The 23890-nt window shown below is 38.3% G+C and overlaps 1 protein-coding gene across 1 annotated transcript; it reads left to right on the top strand.

The window, feature by feature from the left end:
* Window positions 1–410: 410 nt before the first annotated feature.
* On the top strand, window positions 411–2548 carry LOC113341555. The gene is made up of 3 exons (XM_026586384.1): window positions 411–662; window positions 1445–1553; window positions 1844–2548. The coding sequence occupies exons 1-3, from the start codon at window positions 424–426 to the stop codon at window positions 2546–2548; spliced, it is 1053 nt and encodes a 350-aa protein (XP_026442169.1). The 5' UTR covers window positions 411–423.
* Window positions 2549–23890: the final 21342 nt, after the last annotated feature.

Consider the following 23890-nt stretch of genomic DNA (forward strand, 5'->3'; position numbering starts at 1 on the left):
TCTAAATTAAATTCAGTACATCTGAATCTGACTTGCAACGTCTGACCGAATAGCTATATATGAGCCGAGTCAGATATCGAGTCAAAAAAACCGACATCTGATTTCCCACGAGTCAGATGCCGAGTCAAATTCAGATCGGGAGCCAGAACCAGAAAAAAGAAAAACAAAAAAGTGAAAATCGGCCCATGGTTAGCAATAGAAACTGAGTTAAATCAACAAAACCGAGTTGACAACCTAGTCAAAAGACTCAGAACTCAGAAACCGAACAACCTTTTGGCGCTAAGAAGAACAGTTGGAGGGAAAATCAGGCACAGAGTCCAAAATCGAAACCCTAACCTTTTGTATTCCAAGTATTTATTTTCATCTAAAGCCCTCTACAATTAAAACCCAAGAATCCGAATCAACAACTTCTCTCAAAAGATTATGAATAATCCTTCACTAACATCTTCTGATTCTGAAGGAGAGATTGAAACAAAATTGGATTCCAAGACTTCAACTAAAAAGCGCAAGGATTCTCTTACTCCATTGAAAAGAAGATTTGAGGCAAGTTCTTATCAACCTATTGAAGAAGAGCCTAATAGTACTACTGGCAACAGTGAGGAAATCGTTGTTGAGGAGGATACAAAATATCTTGATGAGGAGGAATGGGTGACTGTAGTTGGGTATGATTTTCGTTTATATTGCTAATTATTCTTGTCATTTTACAGGATCATTTGCTTCGTTACTTTGATAATTGTATTGCGCCATCATCATTATGCTTTGTTAATTTTGGGCTGAAATCCTTAGTATCATAAAACCCTTTCCTCTCCTTGTTGGAATTAAACAAGGGCAATAGGAAGATTTTGGTCCATTTTATACTTTGTTGAAGGTTTTTACTTTTTAAGTTCCTTTATGTTGTGTTTCATTATTGGGTTGCTTAATTTGGTGAAATTCGTGTTCTCTTCTGCTATTTGATCTCCATTATATGTGCAAATATGCATTTTTTATTTTATCAAATGCGAAATTGATTCACCGTTCGTTTGTAATTCTACTAATTTCTTATTCTTAAGTAGTGTTTGAGATTCTTTTATTTGAAATTGTATACATTTCTAGGCTCCTAGGAAGTAATCAACATGTTTATATTGATAACGTATTGCTTTATTCATAGTGAGTAGCTTCATTAGTGATTTTGGAAGTCCTTCATGGACTGTTTGCAGTCATAGGCTAGATACCTTAGCAGTCATACTTTTGCGTTCCACATTTCTATTCATTGTTCTCCCCATCTGATCAGTGACTTGTATCGTTTGAGGGTCATCTGAATGCAGATAAAAGCAAAAATTGCAGGTCTTTTTTATTCAGTTTAAATAACTAAAAACCCTTGTTACCTTGTATTGTACTTTTCATTCCGTGCTACGTACTTGCCATGCTTTGGAGTAGTAATTACATCCTTATGTTTGATGTACAGTTTCTCCAAAAAGGATATCGAACTAGTGTTGCGCAAGTTTGAGAAATATGGTGAGATACTGGATCACGTCCGAATTCCTGGTACTAACTGGATGCATATTCTTTATCAGGTTTTGTATCTTTACCTATGCGCCCTTTTCCTACTTTTGATTAGTATGTATATTCTCTGTTTTAAGTTTTTCCTCTATCTTAATCTAAAATCTACCGTCTCCATGTTCTTCGTATAACCCCTTATTCAGTCTTGCAATGTTTATTCCTTCATTCTGTCTTTAACTTACCTTCATTGTAATGCAACATTGCTGTAATATATCAAACACATAATTGGCCAGTTGATTTGAAATCAAGAATTGGTGGCGTCATATGAGGTTCTTCCTAATTGTGTTTTAATGAATGAATGCAGAAGCGATCAGAAGCTCAAAAAGTCCTTACCAAAAGATGGTTGCAAATCAATGGAGGACTTCTTGTGGGTGTGAAACCTGTGGATCCAATTCAAAGAAAAACACTCAATGAACCATCCCAGCCAGTGGCAGATCGAATAAAAGAAGCCCTCCAAGAGCGTCTCTGTCTGCTTCATTGTTGTGAAGCCGATTTCTTCATTTTAGGTGCAACTGGTGATGTGTATAATGTCAGGTTAGCTACAACCCCCTTGTGCAGTTGCCCAGACCGTATGATCCCGTGCAAACACATACTCTTTGTGTTTCTTCGTGTAATCGAAGTCTCTCTCAGTGATTCTTGTGTTAGGAGGAAGACTCTTAAGCCATGTCAACTTACACGCCTACTTAACACCCCCACATCACCCCAAATCCTTGCTGGTCCTCGTGTGCGCGAGAGATTTCTTCATCTATATTCAACCAAGTCATATTTGGGTCCTCCACCAAAGCCCGAGCTGGGTAAGTGTATCAAATGCAAAAAACAGATGTACGCTGAAGATGAAGTATTGGAATGTGACCAGTGTGAGTACATTGGACATGAAAAGTGTATGATATATAGGAAAACTGAGTACGGGGCACCTTTCTGTGCATTCTGTGGGAATCGGTGGACTGAAGACTGGGAGAAGGAATATTTGAATCTTGCGTCTTACATGAGGGAAGAAGGCATGGCTTAAGGCCATGTAATTCAGCTTTTGTTATCAGTTAATGAACTTTTTTGGATTTTTTGTTATGGTTTTGGTTTCCATATGAGAAATTGATCTGTATAGATCAGAAGTTCTCAAAAATGTAATCCATAAACACGGAAATGGTCTGCGCTTCTTAATCCTGTAAAAATCTTTGGTGAAAACGGTTTACTTTTTCTAGAGAACAGGTTGTAATACTTGCTCATTTTTTGTTTGCGAAAGTTCTATTAGATTGCCTTGGGTCTGGAATCTGGATGGCCAATCCTAGGCGCCTCAAGGAGGAGGACTAGGTGCAAGATTTTAAAATTACTTCTGTATTCTGAGTTGTTACTGTACACAGATTCTGAATTTATGGTATGGGTTACTCCTTTATCAACTTTCAGAGAATGCTGGTTTATTTTCTATAATTGATGAGAAACTTCATCTGTAGGCCTATTAAGGAGTAAAATCCTATGAAGAAAACTTACAAATCAAACAACCGAGGTAGAATTTTTTGAACTTACACCTCTGCTCAAAGTCATTGCTCACACAGGTTTACATTTCTGGGTTAACTGGGGCTCTTTGAAACAGAAAAACGCACAAATGAAGCAGATACTAATAAACATCACCGGTTTTTCTTGCTGGTTTTCCGGTCTAACCGGCAGGACTGGTCCGGTTATTAAAACACTGCCCAAAACTATAAACATCACATTTATGTGTAATGGATAATTATGCATAAGAAACTCCGGCCTGGAATAACCTGGCGTCCCTCTATATCCATAGAGGGATACAAATCTCCATAGGCTTGTATACCGTCTGATTATATCCCCCTCCGTTAAAATATATTAAATTAAAATTGTTACAGCTGGGCTCACTTATAATATTGGAAAGAAGCCCTTCTTAGTTTAGTTTTATTTCTATGTCCTATGTTCATCTCTTCTGCGCTACTTCCGAGTTCCGATGATTAGTTTGCGAGAACAATTGATTATCAAAATAGAATTTAACACACCTTTAAAAAAATTGCTTCATCATACAAGAACACATCTACCAAATTTGGAATCTGTAGCTTAGTTTTTTGGTTCTCCCTGCTTCCTAACTACTCACCATTAAATCCCCTATAGAAAAACTATATCTTGTCGTTGATTTCTTACAGCTCAATTATTAAACTAAAAAATCATGGATTCCTAAGATCACCAATGGTGGAGAAACGAAGGTTACTGTTATTTCTCTCGTAGTAGTAGCAGAGGAATCATCAAAGGTGAATGGGTTTGGTTCTGATTTCATCTATTTAATCTCATCTTTGATTTTTGACTATAAATATTTATGGGTTTCATCGATAAAGATTTGCAATTAAGATATAAAGATGAGAAAAGAGTGAAACATATAAAGATTTTCAGACACATAAACATAATTACTTCATTTCAACCACATCAAAAAACACCCATTGATTCTTATCTGGGATTTTGCTCTTGTAAAAAGAGAGGCCTTCATGGATTCTAATTTTGTTGTTCCTTTGAATACAGTTGAACTGTATTCATCCATATATTTGATTTATCGGTTTTTTTGTTCATATATTTGTTAGTTGACGAAGAACAAAGGAATAATTTAGGATCGACAAGCACAGTTACTGTAAGAGGAGAAGCAACAAACTGTTGAGAAAAAAATTGAAAGAAATGTCGTCTTGCAAATGGGTGTTTGAAGACCATTAAATAAAATATTGAAATAGATGGGGATTTTTTTGAATTCTCGAAATTAACTTGGAGGGCTTTTGTACAATTTATTTTATAAACATCTGTCTAACTCCCATCAACGGCTGTGATTTATCATGTAACATCATCTAATGGTGACCAACCCGCTACCTTATAAAGCTTTCCCGCGCTGTCGTGCGGGATAGCACTGCTCTTTATCAGTAACAAGCCAAATTATTTTTTACTTTCTTCAGAAAGACTTGAATCTTTGACTCAGTTCACTTGCCCTAGTTTCAGAAGCAAACATTCTTTTCTTTCAAAAACAAAATTCCGCTCAATTGAAGCTTTGGTTGTTCCAGGATGGTTCCAGAAACCCTAAGAATTTCAGGTAACGTTGGTAACTTATCATCTTCGTCATCATCTTTACTGATAGCTCATCATACTGATATGTTACTTCAGATTTTGTTGTATTTAAAAATGCCCTTTTTGAAACCCAAGGCTCAATGGATGACCCATTTTATCCTACTGAAATTTTACATTCATTCAAAAAAACATTATAAAATCATACCTCCATCTCTATTTGGGGAATTCAGTGTTTCAATTTGGTAACGGTTACGTTTTCTTGCATCAGTTTAGCTATTGTCGCGATAACATATGTAGCAAGAAGTCTATTGCTGCGCCCAATCTTTATTACTGCAGCAAGAGATTATAATTTTTTGCCACACACTTTTCATATTATTGCTACACTTGTGTGGCAAAAGTTTCATTTTGCAGCAGTTAATTATAACTTTTAGCTGCAGCTGAAAAGTACTGTGACTAGAAATTTACTTTTGCGACACCTATATTGAAGGTGTGGCAATATATGGTGTGGCAATAGCTAGACTTTCTTGTAGTGAAGTTCATGGAGACTGCGTGGAGAAACTTCTTCTAGGTCAGGTAATGTATTCCTTTTTTCCGGAAGATTGCTTGAATTGGAGTTGTAATGAACTTGGGCGCTTATTTTACTTCCATATAAAAAGTTTACCATTTTTTCAAATAAATAGTGATATTGAAATCAAGTGTGGTATGAGCATATGAGTATTTTGCTTTGATGGATAAGAATTTGCCAAATAGACGGAGGTTGATTACAAAGGTTGGAAATTAAAGTACTTGGTAAATCTGGATGGGTTTGCAAATGATTATTCGCAATTTGATTGTAGGTGTAAATAATCACAAATCCAGGTGGGACAATCCTAGGTAATGAAGCATCGATAACAAATAAACCGCGAAGCACAAAATCACCTTACTTGGCCTCGGCGCGAGAAAAGAGATACCAAAGGAACCCGTGAAGACAATCCGTGTAAAGGTCGGAGGTGACTGAAGAGACGGTCATCGAGTACAAGAGCAATAAATGCACTGACGAAGTAGTTGAAGAGATAAGAAGAATCTGGTCAAAGTGAGACTCGGCTAAGTATATCAAGGGCGACATCAGCAACATTCATTAAGTAGACGACATCGGGCAAAGGAACATCAGGACAAGGTACTCTAGGCTCGGCCCAGAATCTCGGGCCAAACTCTATTCCTAACTCGAGAAGGACATCAAGAAAGATACACCACAACTTACATTGTGACTTGAGTCTATCATCACTTACGGCTATAAATAGAGGGCTCTGTAGAGAGTTGAGGGGAAAGTAATCAGTGAGGAAAGAGAGAACACCAAGAGCTTAAGAGTGAGACTTGAGAGTTTGTAAGAAGAGACGTCCTTTGTAACCTTGAATCAAGTAATAAGATCATCCCTTTACCCCCTTGGACGTAGGTAATCATAGCGAACCACGTATATCTTGTGTTCTTATGCTTCTCTTACTTGCTTACTTCATTAGGAGTATGTATGTTTATCTTCGGATGTAGTTGTAGGATTTTCCGCATCTACATTCTGGCGCCGACTAAGGGGAACGTGTAACATCTTTTGATACCTTGCATCAAAGCCATTAAAGAAAGATTCAAAAGCTCTTAAAAACATCTTTTGATGTTAGTTGACGATAAGTGAAAGACTCTTATGGTTGAGAAATATGAGTTGATAGATGAGTCTTAAAAGCTTTTTTCTTGTTTTTATTTCTTTTTGGAGACTCGGTTTTGTTACTTTCGTTTTTATCTAACTTTCGTAGAGTTTGTAAAGTTCTGATTTAGACTCACAAAATACCGTCAACAGTCAGAGCTGTTTTGCTCTTGAAAAACAAAAATTATCGTTGCATATTAATCAAACTTTTCTTTATCCTACGATTTCGAGTCAAAAAAGCTTGTGATGTATGTTTTTGAAAACTTTCTCTTTACGTCAAAACCCTTGAAATAAGTTTTGATTAAGAGTTCAGATTTAAGTTTTGATCGGTTGTGTTTTTTTTTTACTAAAGCAAGTGGTTAGAAAGATTTGAAACTCCCAAAAGAATCATCCTTAATGCTTGGTAGAAGCTAGAAAAACTCCGTCTCGCTGGTCATGTTACGCCATGGGTTACTTCATCATAACAGTAGCAGCGGCAAAATTAGCTCGAAATCATCGAGTTAGGGTTTTCCAAAGCTATGGCTATAAGGGGTACGATGAGCACTTTGACAATAGTCTCATCTTAACCCTGTTACAAGAGCCCTACGACATCATCACAAACCCAAAAAGAAGAGAAAACTCGTTTGGACAACTTGTATTGTTGAGACACCGACAGATCGATTGACGGAGGTCATCACCACAAATCTTAGTCAAGAAAGAAATTTTCCGACCAAACACGGATAATTAATGATTTCTGGCATAAAGAATATTAGGAAAAATAATGATTAATGCATACTAAAAGTACCAAAAGTGACGTAACAAAACAGTATTTCAAAAGATTGTCTTATTTGTCAAAACAACCTTTTTTGCTGAGTTCAGCAAGTGGAAGTAAAAAGGAATCGTACTTGGGTGAACTTTTTCCTTTTCTGAAATTCAGTGCTGCTGTACTTCGTCCTTAAATTTTTCAAAAACAGTCCAAAGTGAGGCGATGTCTATTTTTCTGGCATAGGTAGGGAAGGGCGAGCCGAAGAATATCAATCATACCCGAGCCGATAGCGAGTACTTCCGGGACGGGCAGGATCCTGAGGAATCGAACTGTAACAGGAACTAGCGCGCAGGAAGGAGTAACAGACTCTCGACAACAGAACAGTCGACAACATCAACAAGAAGAGTTCCGGGAACCAGGTGGAGGTATGTAAACTGTTGATTAGGAAGTCGACTTGGGCCAAGACGATGATCTCACCCCGAGAGAACTAAGGATCGACCCGAGTCAACTGAGGCGATGGGAGATGATAGATGGAATGACTGCATCGGACACCGAGGAAGACGAGGAAGCACGAATGATGCGAGAGGACCGTAGACGAGCTAGGAAACGTGCATAATATCAGAGGGCTTTGGAACAAGAAAGCGAGAGGCTTAGGGAGTGCACCTAGAATTGGTTAACACCACCCGGGACATCCCACCAATTGCAACCGCTCCCCCCGTAGCTCCTCCTGTGGCACCACCAGTTCCACCACCGAATATGGTAGGGAACCAAGCCAATGGTCATTCCAGTCACGAGAGCACCGACCCGACACTGCTGGCAATTCTGGCCAGTCAGAGGAGACATGAAGATATGATGAGGGAATTACAGAGAAGAAACCTGGCGCTGGAGCATGAAAACTATCAACTTCGGAATCAGAGATCAGGGTCACGAAGGTCATCGAGCCGAGGATCTTCTAGCATCCACACCCGATCGGGACGAACTCACACTCCGCCCCTGGCCCGAGGACGTGTACCCGACTCTAACCGAACCAGAAGCGGATATGGTCCACCCGAGAATTCTTCGACCGATGAAGAAGTGCATACTGGGAGACCCGAGGGGGCGACTGAGGCTAAGCTTAAGAAACTTGAGGAAACAGTTAAGAAATTGGCTGGAAGTGGCGAGGACGATAAGTTGGCAGAGGTGATTAGTGAAACACAGAAAACTCCCTTTACCAAGGAACTTGAAAGAGCACCGTTCCCTCCAAAGTGTACGCTCCCAACCTTCCCATCCAGGTTTGACGGTATCGGCGATGCTGGAGAGCACATCAATATGTATAACATGTCCCTAATACAATGGAAGAACTATGACGTAGTTATGTGTAAGTTCTTCCCAACCAGTTTGGAAGGAAAAAATTTGGTTCTATACTTTGCCCGATGAGTCTATTGGAAGTTATGGCGTTCTAGTGGGAACATTCCTCGAAACATACATGCATAATAGTATTTCTCGCCCAAGAGTGAACAAACTGTCCACACTAGCAAGAAGGTTCAGGGAACCATTAAGATCTATAACGGACATATGGAGGAATATGTGCACCGATATCGGGAAAGTACCAGTCGACCAACAATTTTTTGGGTTCAAAAAGTCTTTAGGAAAATCTGACCCTATTTGAATAGCAATGTATACTGAGAAGCCGCAAACATTAAGGGAGATGAGGAAGATGCAAGAACATTACATTACCTTGGAAGAGATACAAGAAGGAGCGAAGGATAGAGGAGTACAAGAATCCAGTGCGTCGGTGGAACCTGCTCCTCGAAAAGACCCAAAACGATCAGAAAAAAGGCCGATGGCACCACAGTAAGGATAGGGCAATAAAGAATGGGTCGAGAAGGGAAAGAAACCTCTCCACGAACCAAATACGTACACGCCCCTGAATGCACCATTGTAAGAAATATTCAAGGAAGTGGAAAAACGAAACGACATCAGATACCCAAAGACTAGGGGAATCCAGTTTGACGAGACAAGAAACCATCCCGAGCTCTGTCATTACCACCAATACCGAGGCCACTCAACTTATAACTGTCGAGAGGTAAAAGACATTTTCCAACATTTGATCCGAGATGGATACTTACGACATTTTTTCAAGACAACGCCGACATCGACCCAGCAGCCCGATGCTCCCGTGCATCAGGTGAGAATCGACCGAGGAACTCATTTCACCTGCAACACCATTTCACACTCGGCGACCCAAGGATTCAACTTAGGGGGCAGTATCACTTATAGAATCCACAAGAGAGATCGTACGGGAAAAGAGATTCTTAGTGTAGCTAAAACCTTGCCTATGGAACCCTGTATGATGCAGCCAATCACCTTTTCGGCCAAGGATGTCCCATCTAATGGACAAGCACATGGAGATCCCTTAGTAGTTACCCTACTCATCGAGGAGTGGTGGGTGAAAAGGATACTGATGGACAGTGGGAGCTCAGTCGAGGTTCTATTTTACGACACGTTCAAGAGGATGGAGCTATCAGATGATATTTTGATCCCTTCAACATATCGGATCTACAGTTTCAACGGTACAGTGACTGTGCCAAAGGGGGTGGGGGTGGGGTCACTCTCAGAGTCTCGGACGGACAGGGATACTTGGATACACTTACCACCTTCTGCGTAGTGGATGTCGTATCGCCCTATGAGGCTATCCTTGGCAGGCTTTGGATCGCGGGTATCAAAGGTGTGGCGTCGGCATACCATCAGAAATTAAGGTTCCCATCTTACCGAGGAGTTGTGGAGGCACTTGGCGACCCACAGGATGCAAGGCAGTGCATGCAGCTGGATATTCAACAAAATGAGGAAAGACGGTCTAAACAACGCCGAGAAAAGAACAAAGCCAAAGAGACTAAAGCAGCGGAAGAGTTGGAGAAGGTGCTCTCACAGGCCATTGCGACCTACGAGACAGACATGCAAGAAAATTTGTAGCAATCAAAGGAAACGACGTTGGTCGAAGAATCAAAGCTCAACTTCTCGGTCTTAGAGACTACCCGACAAATCAACCTAGGGACCGAGGAGAAACCTAAGGTAGTAAAAATTGGAACCTTACTATCAGACAAACAAACGGAACAACTAATAGCTTTGTTAAAAGAACACCTGGATGTGTTCGCCTGGAAAATGCATGGCATGGAGGGTATCGATCCGGAAGTATGCTCGCACCACCTAAGGATAGACCCTAAATTCAGGCCGAGTTAAAGAAGCTACAGATAGCAGGGATCATTCAGAAGGCTCAATACCCCCAGTGGATATCTAATATGGTGATAGTCCCTAAAAGAAACGGAGGGGTCAGAATATGCATCGACTTGAACAAGGCCTGCCCGAAAGACAGTTTTCCCCTCCCTAGCATCGATCAATTGGTAGAGTCCATAGTCGGGTACAAGGAGATAACACTAATGGATGGATACTCGGGGTATAATCAAATTCCCTTAGCACACAAGGATCAAGAACATACGTCTTTCTTCACACCTAGGGGGCTATATTGCTACACCAAAATGCCATTCGGATTGAGGAACGCCGGCGCCACTTACAAAAGGTTGGTGGAGGACATGTTTGAAGACAAAATACATGACACTATCGAAGTGTATGTGGACGATATGTTAGTCAAAATCAAGGTAGAAGACAATCATATAGACGATCTTAGGGCCATATTTCGAACCATGAGAAAGTATAAGATGCGAGTGAACCCGACCAAATTCACCTTTTGGGATACATCGAGTAAGTTTCTAGGATACATAATCACTGATAAAGGTATAAAGGCCGATCAAGAAAAGATTAGGGATGTGTTGGAGATGTCGTCCTCGGTAACAATCAAAGATGTACAACGGCTGAACGGAAACTTGGCGGCACTAGGGCGATTTATCTCACGATCCTCAGACAAATGTAAGGATTTCTTCAGGACGTTAAAGAATGGAGAAAAATATAAATGGAGTGAGGAATGTGAGGATGCATTCCAAAATATTAAGCTACATCTCGCAAGCCTACCAGTTTTACAAAGACCCGAGCCCGATGAAGTGCTTACCTTATATCTCGGGGAAACATGTTATGCCATAACCGCAGTTTTAGTCAAGATTGCGGGGACCGAGGAGAAGCCTGTGTACTTCATGAACCCTACGGAGGGAAATTACACCAGAATTGAGCAGCTAATACTAGCCCTGGTATTTGCAACACAAGAACTCCGAACGTACTTCCAGACCCACAAAATTCGAGTGCTTACGAAGTCTTCCATTGAATCAGTGCTCGACAATGCAGCAAGGTCAGGACGGATTTCTAAATGGAGTGCTCAAATCAAGCAGTTCAACATCTTATATGAGATGAGAACATCAATAAAGGCACAAGCAGTGGCCGACTTTCTTGCAGACTTCCCTTTAGACGATGAGGAAGAAGTTGAAGATATCCCGGGCATGGAAGAAGACCGAGAAGACCCCTCCGACCTCCTTGAAACCTGCATCCCGACACGATGTCGTCCAATAAAGATGGGTCAGGCCTAGGGTTAGTCTTCACCACACCAAAGGGGAAGAAGATGGTTCATTCTTTCAGGCTGGAGTTTAAGGAAACAAACAATGTCACTGAGTACGAAGCCGTGATACGTGCTTTACGAATGATAGTGGAAATGGGGATCCACGACGTGAGACTAACCAGTGACTCCCATCTAGTCATTAGGCAGATCATCGGTCAATATGCTGTACATGATCCAGTGTTACAGAAGTATTGGAAGCTCGCCCAATTCTATATCGGCCAAATACCAAACATTAAATTCCGATATATTTGTAGGAAAGAAAACCGACATTCAGATGCACTGGCATATATCACCTCCATGCTAACAGACTCAAGCATTGAGGGCATCAGAGTCATGCGAATCATGATGCCATCCGTCCCTGAGACAGTAGAAGCAAGAGCATATGTAGCGGTAACTAAAGCTGATAAATACGAGAGCGGTGATTGGCGTAAACCCATTCACCAATATTTGGAAATGGGAGAATTGCCTAAAGGACGGCATGAGATAAAAAAAATTAAAAGCAAAGCAGGAAATCCTACCTAGGACCACTATTGAGGTGCCTAAGCAAAGAAGAAGGACACTCAATCCTAAATGAACTACATTATGGGGCGGCGGGAAATCACAGCTCGGTTCGAAGTCTGGCAGCCCAAGCTAAGACCATGGGATATTTCTGTCCATACATGAATGATGACACAAAACACATGGCATTAATCTGCGATGAATGCCAAAAATTTGGAAAAAAGATACATGCACCTGCAGTAACATTGAACTCAGTAATCAGCCCCTGGCCCTTTTGCAAGTGGGGGATCGATATCGTGGGACCCTTACACGTCGGGTCGGGGCAGAGAAAATATTTGGTCGTGGCTACTGACTACTTCATCAAATGGGTGGAAGCGGCACCTCTAAGGCACATTCGAGATAAAGACGTATGTCGCTTCATCTGGGAGAACATTATATGTCGTTTTGGCGTGCCGGCGGCAATTGTCTCGGACAATGGACAAAAAACTCCAAGGAAAGAACATCGACTTGTTGTTTAACAACTATAACATCCGCAAAAGCAAGACTATGCCTATTTACCGCAAAGTAATGGGCAAGCCGAGATCACAAACAAAACCATATCCGATAACCTAAAGAAGAAGTTGGATGGAGAATATGGCGAGTGGTACGAGGAGCTCTACAACGTTCTATGGGAATATAAGACCACCCGCAGGGACGCAACCGGCTTATCACCCTTCATGCTAACATATGAGACCGAAGCTATCCTCCCAACTGAGGCAATGATACCTACTACAAGGACTGAGGCGTGGAGAAGGAACATCTCGGCAGACCTCATTCTGGCTACGCTGGACGGTTTGGAAGAAACTAGAGAAATGACCCTACAAAAAATGGAGAACTACGTACCAAAGGAGGTTACAACGTGAATACAACAAACGGGTTCGACCGAGAGAATTTCAACCTGGACAATTGGTATTGAAGGAGCTACCCAGTTACGAACGTGATAAGAAGGGTGGGAAGTTGGCGGCAAGATGGGGCGGACCCTACACTATAGTAGAAAAAGTCGACGAAGGAGCGTATAAGATATTGAAACCGGGCGGAACACCCGAGCCGAGACCGTGCAACACCCAACATCTGAAGCTATATCACCTATGAGAGGTGTATCAACAGGTATGATATTCTGTCATTTATTTTCTTAAAAATCCACGTGGGGTAAGGAATGTGACAATTGCTTCTAATGGTCATTCGTACTTGGGACGCGAGGTGACTTACACTCGAATGGACATTCGTACTCGGGGCTATGGCAGTGTGCAAGTGCCGAGGTGTCTTACACTCGACGGGATATTCGAACTTGGGGCAATGGCAGTATGCAAGTGCGGAGGTAGTCTAAGGGCCCTGGTGGTTGGAAACCAGTGGTCGATTATGGGGGCATGAGTACCCGATAGTCGAGCATACAACATTGCTCCCCTCGCAAGTGGCCGAAATCACTTGCCCAAGCTAGTTAATTGATAACTTCTTGGGGTATCGAGCCAACAAAACCTAGGAATGACCGAATACCCTACCACTAGATATAAATGACGGTGATGAGATACCTCAATCGGGACATGGAATTGGGCCCGATGACCCTCCCTGTTGAGTGTGTTCGACAGAAATGGACTTTATACTAACTAGTTCAACCACTTTCATGCAGGAAAATGTCGACATGCTTCGACAAAACAACGAAAGATAATCGTAACAACAAGCATGAAAATGTCGGAAGTTCAGTAAACAAACTGGTTGGCGACGCAGCACCCCTTAAAAAGAAAATGTTAGAGAAAATAAGGATGTTCAAAAGATTTACAGCCCAACATAAGGAGCATAATAGTGGCGCAGCACTACAAAAGATCTACTCAGGCCTTTGGGGAACTGATCCCGAACCAGCCTTCTTAGCAGCAGCAGCGGCTCGCTTCTTATCCATGACTTCCTTCACACCTTCTTTGACCTTGACGATAAGCTCAGGATTGAACTTCTCTTTCTCGGCCGCAAGATCCTGAGTCAATTGAAGAGATGCCGCCTCGGCAATGGCTACCTACCCGAGTAGCTGGGTCTCTCTCGCCTGTAGTTGGGTCTCTCTCGCCTTTAGCCGAGCAGCTTCCTCTTCCAACGAATTTACTTTTCCTTGTTCAACTGCAAATGAGAAAAGATGATTAGTAACAAGAACACCAGCATCATAACATTAAACATGAGAAAGCACGACAGAATGAGGGCTACGACACATTCAAGCAAGGGAAAAACTATTTTAATGGTTTCCTCAGACTTAAGTAGACTACAATCGAGAGATGAAATCTTGGAAGTTAACTCATGATAACGTTGTTCATTATACTCGTTTGTGGGGCAATATTTCTTATGATCACTCCAATCGGCCTTCTGTCGATCATGTCCCTTCTGTAGACCCAACAACTGAGCCCGAACTCATTCTAACTCCTCGGATACTTGGCTAAAGTTTTGAAGTCTCCCTTATAACTCTTGATTGGACCTATCAACAACGTCTTTTTCCTTTAGAATGCGCTGACGATCAGCATGCAAGGCCATGTTCTGACGCTTTAAACGTTCACACTGGCCTTCCAAGTTATCGACCAACAGAGCCCTATCGGCGGCAATACCTTGTGCTCGGTAAAGACTCGCCCGCATATTATATAACTCCTCGGGCACATATTCAAAGCTATCATAACGGTATAGTTTATCTCGGATCTCCTCAAGTTCAGCTTCTTGACGATCAATTTTGTCATCCTTGTTAACGATTCTTTGGTGGAGATTCTCAACATGGCTCAGCTCAATATCCAGTTTTCTCTTTAACAAACGATATTTAGAAGCTGCATCGACATCTATACTAGACATCTCGGCTAACAAGATACTATTAATTTCAGGATATTGGCACTTAGGAATCAATCATAGATACTTAAGTTCTAAACAAATACCTTGGGTCTCGGTCCTGCTCTTGCTTTAATTGGAGACAAAGACTCTCTTTCTATGCTAGTTCCTTTCGTCGAAGAGCAGCCTCCAACAACTCCTTATTGGACGTCTGAAAAAACTATGAACATCAGCAACCACTCCACGTTATAAATGTATGAATAAAGAAACATAACTCACCATTAGATCAAAAGTGCCCTTCAGACCGGCAGAGTACAAAGATACAGTGCTAATCATCTTATCATCATACAATGAGGCAAAGTCGGGAGAAATGAGAGCTCCGAGAGAATTGCACATCGGACCCGAGATAGTAAAGAAGGTAGCCCCACCCGAGCTCGGGGAAGGAATAACAGGCGAGACCTTCTCCAACAACACACCCTCAGGGGTAACATTTTCTTCACCAGCACCAGACTCATCCTCTTTCTCGCCTACACCACTAGTACCATCCTCCTCTTCAAAAAGATCGTCATCATCCACACCATCAGAAACAAGGAGAGCAACACCATCAGCAAGAGTGACACCTCTACTAACAGACTGCTGGGGCATAACTTCCCCCGGGGCAGATTCATCGATCTTCGATTCTTTTTATCCTCCACTAGGCTTACCACCTACAACGGTAGAAGAAACATCAGAAGATTTCTGAGACAACTTCCTCAGAAAATGAGACAAGGAAAGCCGCTCATCGGGGTCCTCACCCTCAATCGCCGGAACATTCTCCACATCTCTCCCATCAGCTTTCGATTTCTGCACATGATTCTTCGTTAGATCCATTCAAGGCAACAAATAGGGGCAAGTACATGTACTGTAGGAAGAGCAATATATTTGTTACCTTCCTTGCCTCTCCCTCGACTCCTGTTCTAGGACCCCTATCCCTCTTATTAGAAACCGAAGCTTTAAACTGACTACTCCTGTTCTCACCACAATCACAAACACATCAGTTTCCACAACCACTCTCCCCCTGTGTTTTTTATTCCCTGCAAGAAAAAAAAATAACAAAAAAAGACAACCTTTACCAGAGTAAGTGTTAGAGCACTGCTCGGTTCAACCCACAAGTTTTGTTATCTCAATCTTTTTGTCAATATTAGATAAACAAAACTATATCTTGATTTCTAGTCTACTAAAGTCAAGTCTCGGACTAGGATTATAAGTGTGTAGTTGAGTATCAGACATTACTTAATAACCCTTGAAGATTAAAGAGTGAATATCAAACAAAGACATCAACGAGGACTTCATCAACAAAGGTATGTGGTGTCTGATTTCATTTAGACTCTTATTCAATTATACCTTTCTAATTCATTGACACAAATTCTTACGTTATGGAACGATTTCTATGACGGTAAACATGCATTTATGTATGGACTCGAGGATATTTGAGCCATGACGTTTGTAATAATAACCTTTGTCCCTGAAAAGATCCCCATATTGTAGTCAATGAGCATAAGAATTCAACGAGCCAAGAATAGTCACTCAATTCCTAGTTATAACGAAGAAGTTATGAGTGATTTATTAAAGTAACTGCTGCAGTTCGTGAATAGGAAACACTCCACGAACTGTTTGTAACGGTTCACGGACTTGAGCGTGAAACAAGACTACATGTCTTTTTCGGTCAAGTTTTTGATGTTTCCTTATCTAGGAAAGATGGTTATTCTTCCATACACAATTAATTTCCACATTCAAGTGTGTGTGATGTTTTAAACTCCTTTCTAAGTTAAGTTGTAATTTATTTTACAAAAATACAACTTATGCTAAAACAATTATATGTTTAATATTATTTGGGTCGGGATCCTGTAACAAAAGTATTTGACAAATATCATAGCCCGTTGGATGAGCCATATCTTATGGTTCTTATTTACGCTGATGTGGACTATAATTACTTGTTTTTTCCCATTCGACTCAAAATTAACTGAGACAAAAAAATTATTTTAATTTAAAAGACTACAATATATCCTATTTTTCCTCCAAGTCCTTTGCACGATCCATTAGGTTTGTATTCTTTATCTCGTCCGTATCTTTATTGTTTCCTATCAACTATATCAACCTTGTTATTATCTCGATCATATATAGTTGTCATATAATCTAAATCGGAAGATATGGTATATCTCAATTTCTTATGGTATTTTATTTGCTTTTAGTTTTTTGAAGCATGTCTGGAGTCAAGTTGCAACAACCCATCATATTAATACAATACTAAGTTTTAAGGAAAAATTAATGGAGTACTAGATGTCTGCAGATGTATTTTTAAGCACTGATGCAATGTGGCACAACGTATACATTCGTTGGAGTAGACTATGTAGTCAATGCTTGAATAGGAAGTACTAATGAAGCTGTTGAGTATAAAGTGATATTTAATAAATTCAAAATCAATATATCAGTATCATTACACTTGCTGGAGTTCTCAAAATTAAGAATTTGGAAATCCTTAGTATATAGATACATGATTCCGATAATATCATGCAACATAACTATATATAATTTGGTATGGTATACGGTACCTATGAAATTGGGTTTTTGAAATTTTACTAAAACATCACAAGTTAAAAACTGTTGACGAGAATCTTAAGTAGTACCGTAGGGTGTATATGCCGTATGTAGAGAACATGACTTTGAAGAAAACGATTGTGATGGATCTTACAAAGGATTTAGAGAAAATATAGTATATATCGTTGTCTTTCCAATTAATAAAAATAATATTTTTTTGGCTCGGCTAACTTCGAGCCGAACAAAAAAAAAGTAATTGTTGTCCTAGTCAGCATTAATAAGAGACATAAGATATATATGGCTCATCCAACGGTCTATGAGATTTGTCAAAAGGATTTGTCAAATCCTTTTGTTTCACGATCCATAACCTAATATTTATGCAAGAGTTGTAACTTAGAAAAGACTCTTAAAATAAGGAGAGTCATTTTAAAAGGAAATAACTCACGAAATTCCTTAGATTTCAAGCAATCGTTCACTATAAATAAAGGGTTCATGTAAGCTACACAATTCATCCCTAGAAATTTTTTTGTAAGCTTCATAAGGTTGTTTTCCACTACTTTTGTCCTTCGTGAACAAGAATGAGAAAATAAGACTTTGTTTTGGGGATCACAAAGCATGAATTGGTAATAATATTCTTGATAGTTACACAATTTGTAATCTAGGTTAATTCAATAATGCTTGTCTATTCTAAGGTCATTCTCTTCTGATATAAGGCCATTCAAGAATTGTTGATCATAAACGCTAGGTTTGAAGATTCAGTGTACGATTGTATATCTGCACTAGTTGGTAGAATTCTGAACTAGAAAGGGAACATCAATTAAGGTGTCTCATATATTCCTTAAGAAGTTTTAACAAGATATCTCTAGATTTATTCTAATTGTTCTTGTTGTAGAATAATTAGGTTTCTCTTCTAGTTTTGAGGAGTATAATAATCCCTAAAGGGAAATCAAATTCTGTTTTGATATTACTTACCTGGTAATTATTCAAAACAAACACAATATTTCCAAAACATTGATTCACATCTAAAGGGAAATCAAATTGGTGCTTTGTGAAAATAAAATATCAAAAAGTATTAATGTTGTCTTTGTATATTCTAAAGAGAACTAATGTTCTTCTAGAGGATTGCTCAAGTATAGATTCTAAAGAGAATTGGTATTCTGTTAGAAGAATTTCGAGAGTAGCTTCTGAAGAGATTGGTGTTCTTTATAATTAAAATAACAACAAGTGATTCGATATTCAACCTATGCAGTTTTAAAATTATATTCGGATTGTGTAATGTTCCGGTACATACTAGGTTGTTCTTGGATATTGATTTTTGACATCGTCCAAGAGTTCTTGTACTCAATACTATTCAGAGCATTGAACCAAGAGTTCGAAATATTTGATTAATATACGTCTGAAGAAGTTGTATTCATCACAAGTACATCTTTCAGAGCATTGAACCTTTTCTTCTGTTGAGCAAGAGTTTGTATCAGAAACAGTCATACTTGATCTTTTGGTACCTTTTAGGGTTTTGAAAAAAATAATATACTCCCTCCTCTTTTTTTATGTGTCCTCTTTGACTAAGTCAAAACATTAAGGAGACCGCACAAAATGTCATGGCTACCCTTATTAAATGCTAGATTATTACTAAATTAAAACTAACATGTGTAATATATATCAAATATACATATATTTCCGCGTTTTATAACTTTTGTAAATTTGTATATATATAAAATAAAAAAAAAATATATTCTCATTAATTTAAGGAACTTTATTAGGAATCTAATATTATAGTTATAGATGTTTTTATTAAAAATAAATAAAGATTAATATAATATTTTAATTTATTGGTAGACTACAAAAATCATACAAAGCTATTGGTTGGAAACCTAGCAACAAGCTGGGCACCAACCCCTCTCAGAATAACAATGCCTAATCTATGAAAAATAAAACTACCAAAACCACTACTAGCATCGTTATTAACAATACATTTTTTCAGACGCTTAAAAAAACATAAAGTATCTTCACCGAGTTCCCCCAAGGTAGAGAAAGCCAGGACACCCAGACCATACCCAAGTGAAGTGCACTTGTCTAAGTATTTAGCACGCTTTCTTGAAACCGCCTTAGAAATAGATTTTCCTGGGACAAAAGAGCGTATTCCATCACCAGTAAATGGCGAGATACCAGTGACATCCATACAAACATCTTGACCATTTTCCCAGTTGAGAACTAGAATATCAGCAGGCCTCAAATCTTTGTCTTCATCTGAGATAATGCCAAGGGAGACTTCCTTGCTCGCAGGTACACTAGCTTTGTAACAAATATCAACAAAAATATCACGGAAAAAATCATGTCGAAACTTACTTACAACATCTTTAGCACAATGAAGCGCATGGTCTCCAAAGATGTCCATAGATTTATTACAGCTAGTGCATAAGCCATTCTCAACAAGCAGTGGGATACCGAGGCGATAACAAAGCACAACACGGAACTGTCTAGGCCTAATACACTGATTAAACCCACTAATTTGTACAGCTAATAGATAATCCTGAGCATGCTTGATACGGTTGCACTGTCATAAAATAGATTCTCTTGCAGACAAAGATTAATAGTAAAGATATTAAATAGATTTTTTTCTTTAAATACAGAGATACTGTTTAAGATTTTGGATTGATTTGTACTAAAATTGATTTTATAATTATAAAAAGTAAATGATATATTTCATAGTTTAATTAAAAAATATATCTATAAACAGAAGCAGACAGATAACAGATAAAAAAAAGACGGACCTAGATAGAATAGAGGACAGGTAAAAAAGACAAAGGGAGTATAATACTATTTATTTACCAAAAATATAATATTCGGTATATCAAGATATTTCCATCAAAAAAATCTTGTGATGATAAAGTATTTCTTTAAGAATTTGAATGTTATTTGAGGAATTTTTCGCAGTAGTGCTTATCAGAAATTTATATGAAGATATTCATATTCTTTCTACCTTTATCTTTTCATTAAGTAGTTCTCATTTTCCAGTGAGAAGAAGTTTTTATTTGATAATGTTTTTACAATAGAATGGAAAGTTGGGAATAAAACTATGATGCTAAAAAATTTACAAGCATAAACGTTTACCCGTCAAATCCTACCTAAAAGGAATTTTATCTAGCCATTTATTCTTTTCCTAAAAGGAACGTGGCTTGCATAAAGAAACAAATTCGACAATGCAGGAGAGCTACTTCTAAGGTTGTTTTCGTTTACGTTTATTTGATAATAATCATGTAGTTGGTTGAGCTCCATGTTTTGTGATCAAGAACCCTAAATCTCCAAACTCGAGCAACAATTGTAAGGGTGGTTTTACCTAATGACAAGTAAAAACAAACTTTTGGTTCACTTTAATGGTAACTGGGTGCGGAAAGGAGGTAACGATGCATATGATGGAACTAATTTGAAATATGTTGTTTTACCGAAAGGTTACACTCTATAGGATGTCAAGGAGAAGGCAACGGGTATTGCAGGTTTCTCGCAGGGACCTGCTTTTGATATCTACGGTCAGATACTTGTTCCTGTTTCAGTGTTTAAACATCAGTTATTGATTGCCGACGAAGAAACTTTGAAATTATAGGTTGAGGAAGTACCTGAAAATCCCAGTTTTTTCACCATACGATCTCCAGAAGTAGTTGGTGCTCTGGTAACTCCCACTGCCAATAATAGAACGCGCAACTGTCCAAAGAGAAATACACTGTTATCCATTATCAGCGCTCCCAAAGTGAGTTGCTACGTCCATGATAACTCCAATACGGAACCTTGCAGTGGAGATCGCATTGGTATAGGTTTGTTATTTCTTCGTTTAATTGTTGTACTGTTGTTTCAAAATATTTGTGTTCTCAAAGATTTTACAATGTTTTTATCATTGCCTCTGGATTTTAAGTGTACTTTCCTTGTTCGGTACCCTCGTAATTTTTACATTATGTTAATTGCAAGGAATAGCTAATAATGTGAGTATTTAATTTACGCATAACATTGAAACTGTCCAAGCTAAGAAGTATGTTTCACATTATTTAGTCTCGTATAAACCAAGAATGTCGGTATCTTGTTACGATTTGTCCTCAAGTATTTTGTATCATCTTCCTAAGTAAACTTGTATTATTGTGTTTATTCCTAGTATCTTACATTGTTCATTCATGCATCATTTTGTATTTTGCGTAGAATTTGTTAGTAGCATTCATGCTATTAGTTTTTTTTCCATTGTATTTTGATCTGCATCATAAATTGCATGTTGATTTGTATAATCTGAGTTACTCTTTGTCTAAAATGATGTAAGAAAAAATAATGATAAATTTTTACAAGAGTTGCTAGATATGAAGAATAACAAAGAAATATGGAATGTGATAGCTTTATGCATGATACTTTGAATGCTGGTCAATGTCTTAATTCTTCTTATATTCAAAGTGGAGTAAGCAAAGAAATAGATAGACTTTTAAATGAATTATTCCGAACGGGAAAAATTAATGAATGTAAAGAGTGTGTTTTCTATGAGAATGAAGTTCTTTGTACTCCGTATAAATTTTATTTTAGTAAACCCTCCAAACAATTAAACCAAAAATGTGCATACTCAGTTAAGAACAACCAAACCAATTAACTTAGAGATATCAAAAAACTCAAAACCAATGTAACTTTCCCTAATTGGAAATTGAAACCACATTTGAACATAAAGCCATGCTAAATTGTTTTGAAATCACAGTTGAACAAAAAACCATGCCACGAAGCCAACATTTTTGTGCATGATAAAATCCACACTTTGATGAGGATTTCTTGGGATTTTTGTTTTGAAGCTTAATCTAATAATTCGGCACAAAATATATCAACATTAAACTCATCATAATAAAATTCTAGCAGTATACTAAGAAACCCTAATTTATACATAATTAAGATTCATCAACTAATACTTTAGACACCGCCTTTAAAAAAATTTGACGGAGGAGTTTGTTTTCATGTGGATGCATTTAGGATAAACCTAATTTCAGAAACCCTTTTAGTTTCTAGCCTAAATTTCTTAGAAGAAAAAGAAACAAAAACCGTTGAGAGGAGATGACTCGGTTGAGGAAGATGGATCGATTGAAGTTGTTCTTCACCTTGTTTCATCACCTGATTGGTAGGGTTTAAGTTGTTCCTCGTCAATTTCGATTGAGAGAAGGAGAAAGAAAGAGAAAAGAATCAGAGTGTTTGGTGGTTTGATCGATATGATTATATTTATATACATTTTTTGTAATTAGAACTTAACTACCTGGCGCTTATTTTAAAGTTAGCGTCTAAATTCCAGATAATTAGTGTCGAAAGTCCATAGTTTGACTCTGAAAGGGAAGATTAGCCATCAGAAAATACGAGACTAGATTTGGTCATTTCTTTCCACGAGACTGTATTGAGTATATACGGTCTGAGGTAGACTATGCGTGGAAAAAGAATGTTTGAGAACCGATTAGGTTCATAATATAGGAAGATAGTATCCAATCGCAATATCAGTCCATATAAGAACATGTCATAGAAGATAAATATGGTTAGAAGATTTTTAGAAGTAAGAACAAAGGAATTTTTAGAGCGTGTTTGATTTGTGTTTTAAAAATTATTTTTTATTTTATAAAATGTTAAAAACAAAAAAAAAAGTGGAAAACATGTTTGGTAGGTGTTTAAAAAACTTGTTTTATTTTCCAATTTTTGTTTTCAAAATGAAAAAAGAAAATGGTAGAATATCGTTTTCTGTGTTTTGTAAAATGTAACTGAAGCCTTTTTTAACTCTACTAAGTACCAACCTTCTTTTCTATTTTTTTTATTATTATTACCTTGATCAAAAAATCTTATATAATAAACATGAATATTTGCAAGATTAGTACGAATGATCTGAATAGATCACTTAATGTGTTTGCTTTCTGCCAATGTAGTGTAAAATTGGACTAAAAAAGGTGTTTATAAGTTGTTCGATAAAATGCGGAACCCAAATATAGCTACCTGGAAAGCTAACGAAGAGAGGATGTCTTCTTTGAAACTTCAAATCTGTAGATTAAAAAGTCCATTCTTTTTTTATAACGACAAAGGTGAAATAAACCAAGATACGTCGTAACAAGTGGATGTTGAAATGGTACTAGTTGTCTCTATAAATCAGAGCTAGCTTTCATTTTCTTGAACTGCCAAAGATGAACTTGAGATGTGGAATAGCTGACAACTATTCTCATCAAGGTGATGGTGAAGTGCTTCTTGGTGAGTTTGAGGGAATGATAAAAGGTGAAAAATGGTGTTTCATTGAATTAGTTCTATCTTTATGTATGTCGTCAGATTTTTTTTTTAAAGATATGTACCAAACACGATCTGAAAGTTTGAAATAAAATGAAAACATGGAAAATGGGGGAATTTTGAAAACTGTAGAAAAATGGTTTTTAAAAGATCAACCAAACAAGCTTTTAGTTTCTTGAAA

Source organism: Papaver somniferum, unplaced genomic scaffold (genome assembly GCF_003573695.1).
Source record: "Papaver somniferum cultivar HN1 unplaced genomic scaffold, ASM357369v1 unplaced-scaffold_3, whole genome shotgun sequence".
NCBI classification, from domain to species: Eukaryota; Viridiplantae; Streptophyta; class Magnoliopsida; order Ranunculales; family Papaveraceae; genus Papaver; species Papaver somniferum.

Coding starts and splice junctions, on each gene's coding strand:
- LOC113341555 (XM_026586384.1), top strand. CDS start 424: ATGAATAATCCTTCACTAACATCTTCTGATTCTGAAGGAGAGATTGAA. Junction 663..1,444: donor GAATGGGTGACTGTAGTTGG/GTATGATTTTCG, acceptor TTTGATGTACAG/TTTCTCCAAAAAGGATATCG. Junction 1,554..1,843: donor GGATGCATATTCTTTATCAG/GTTTTGTATCTT, acceptor GAATGAATGCAG/AAGCGATCAGAAGCTCAAAA.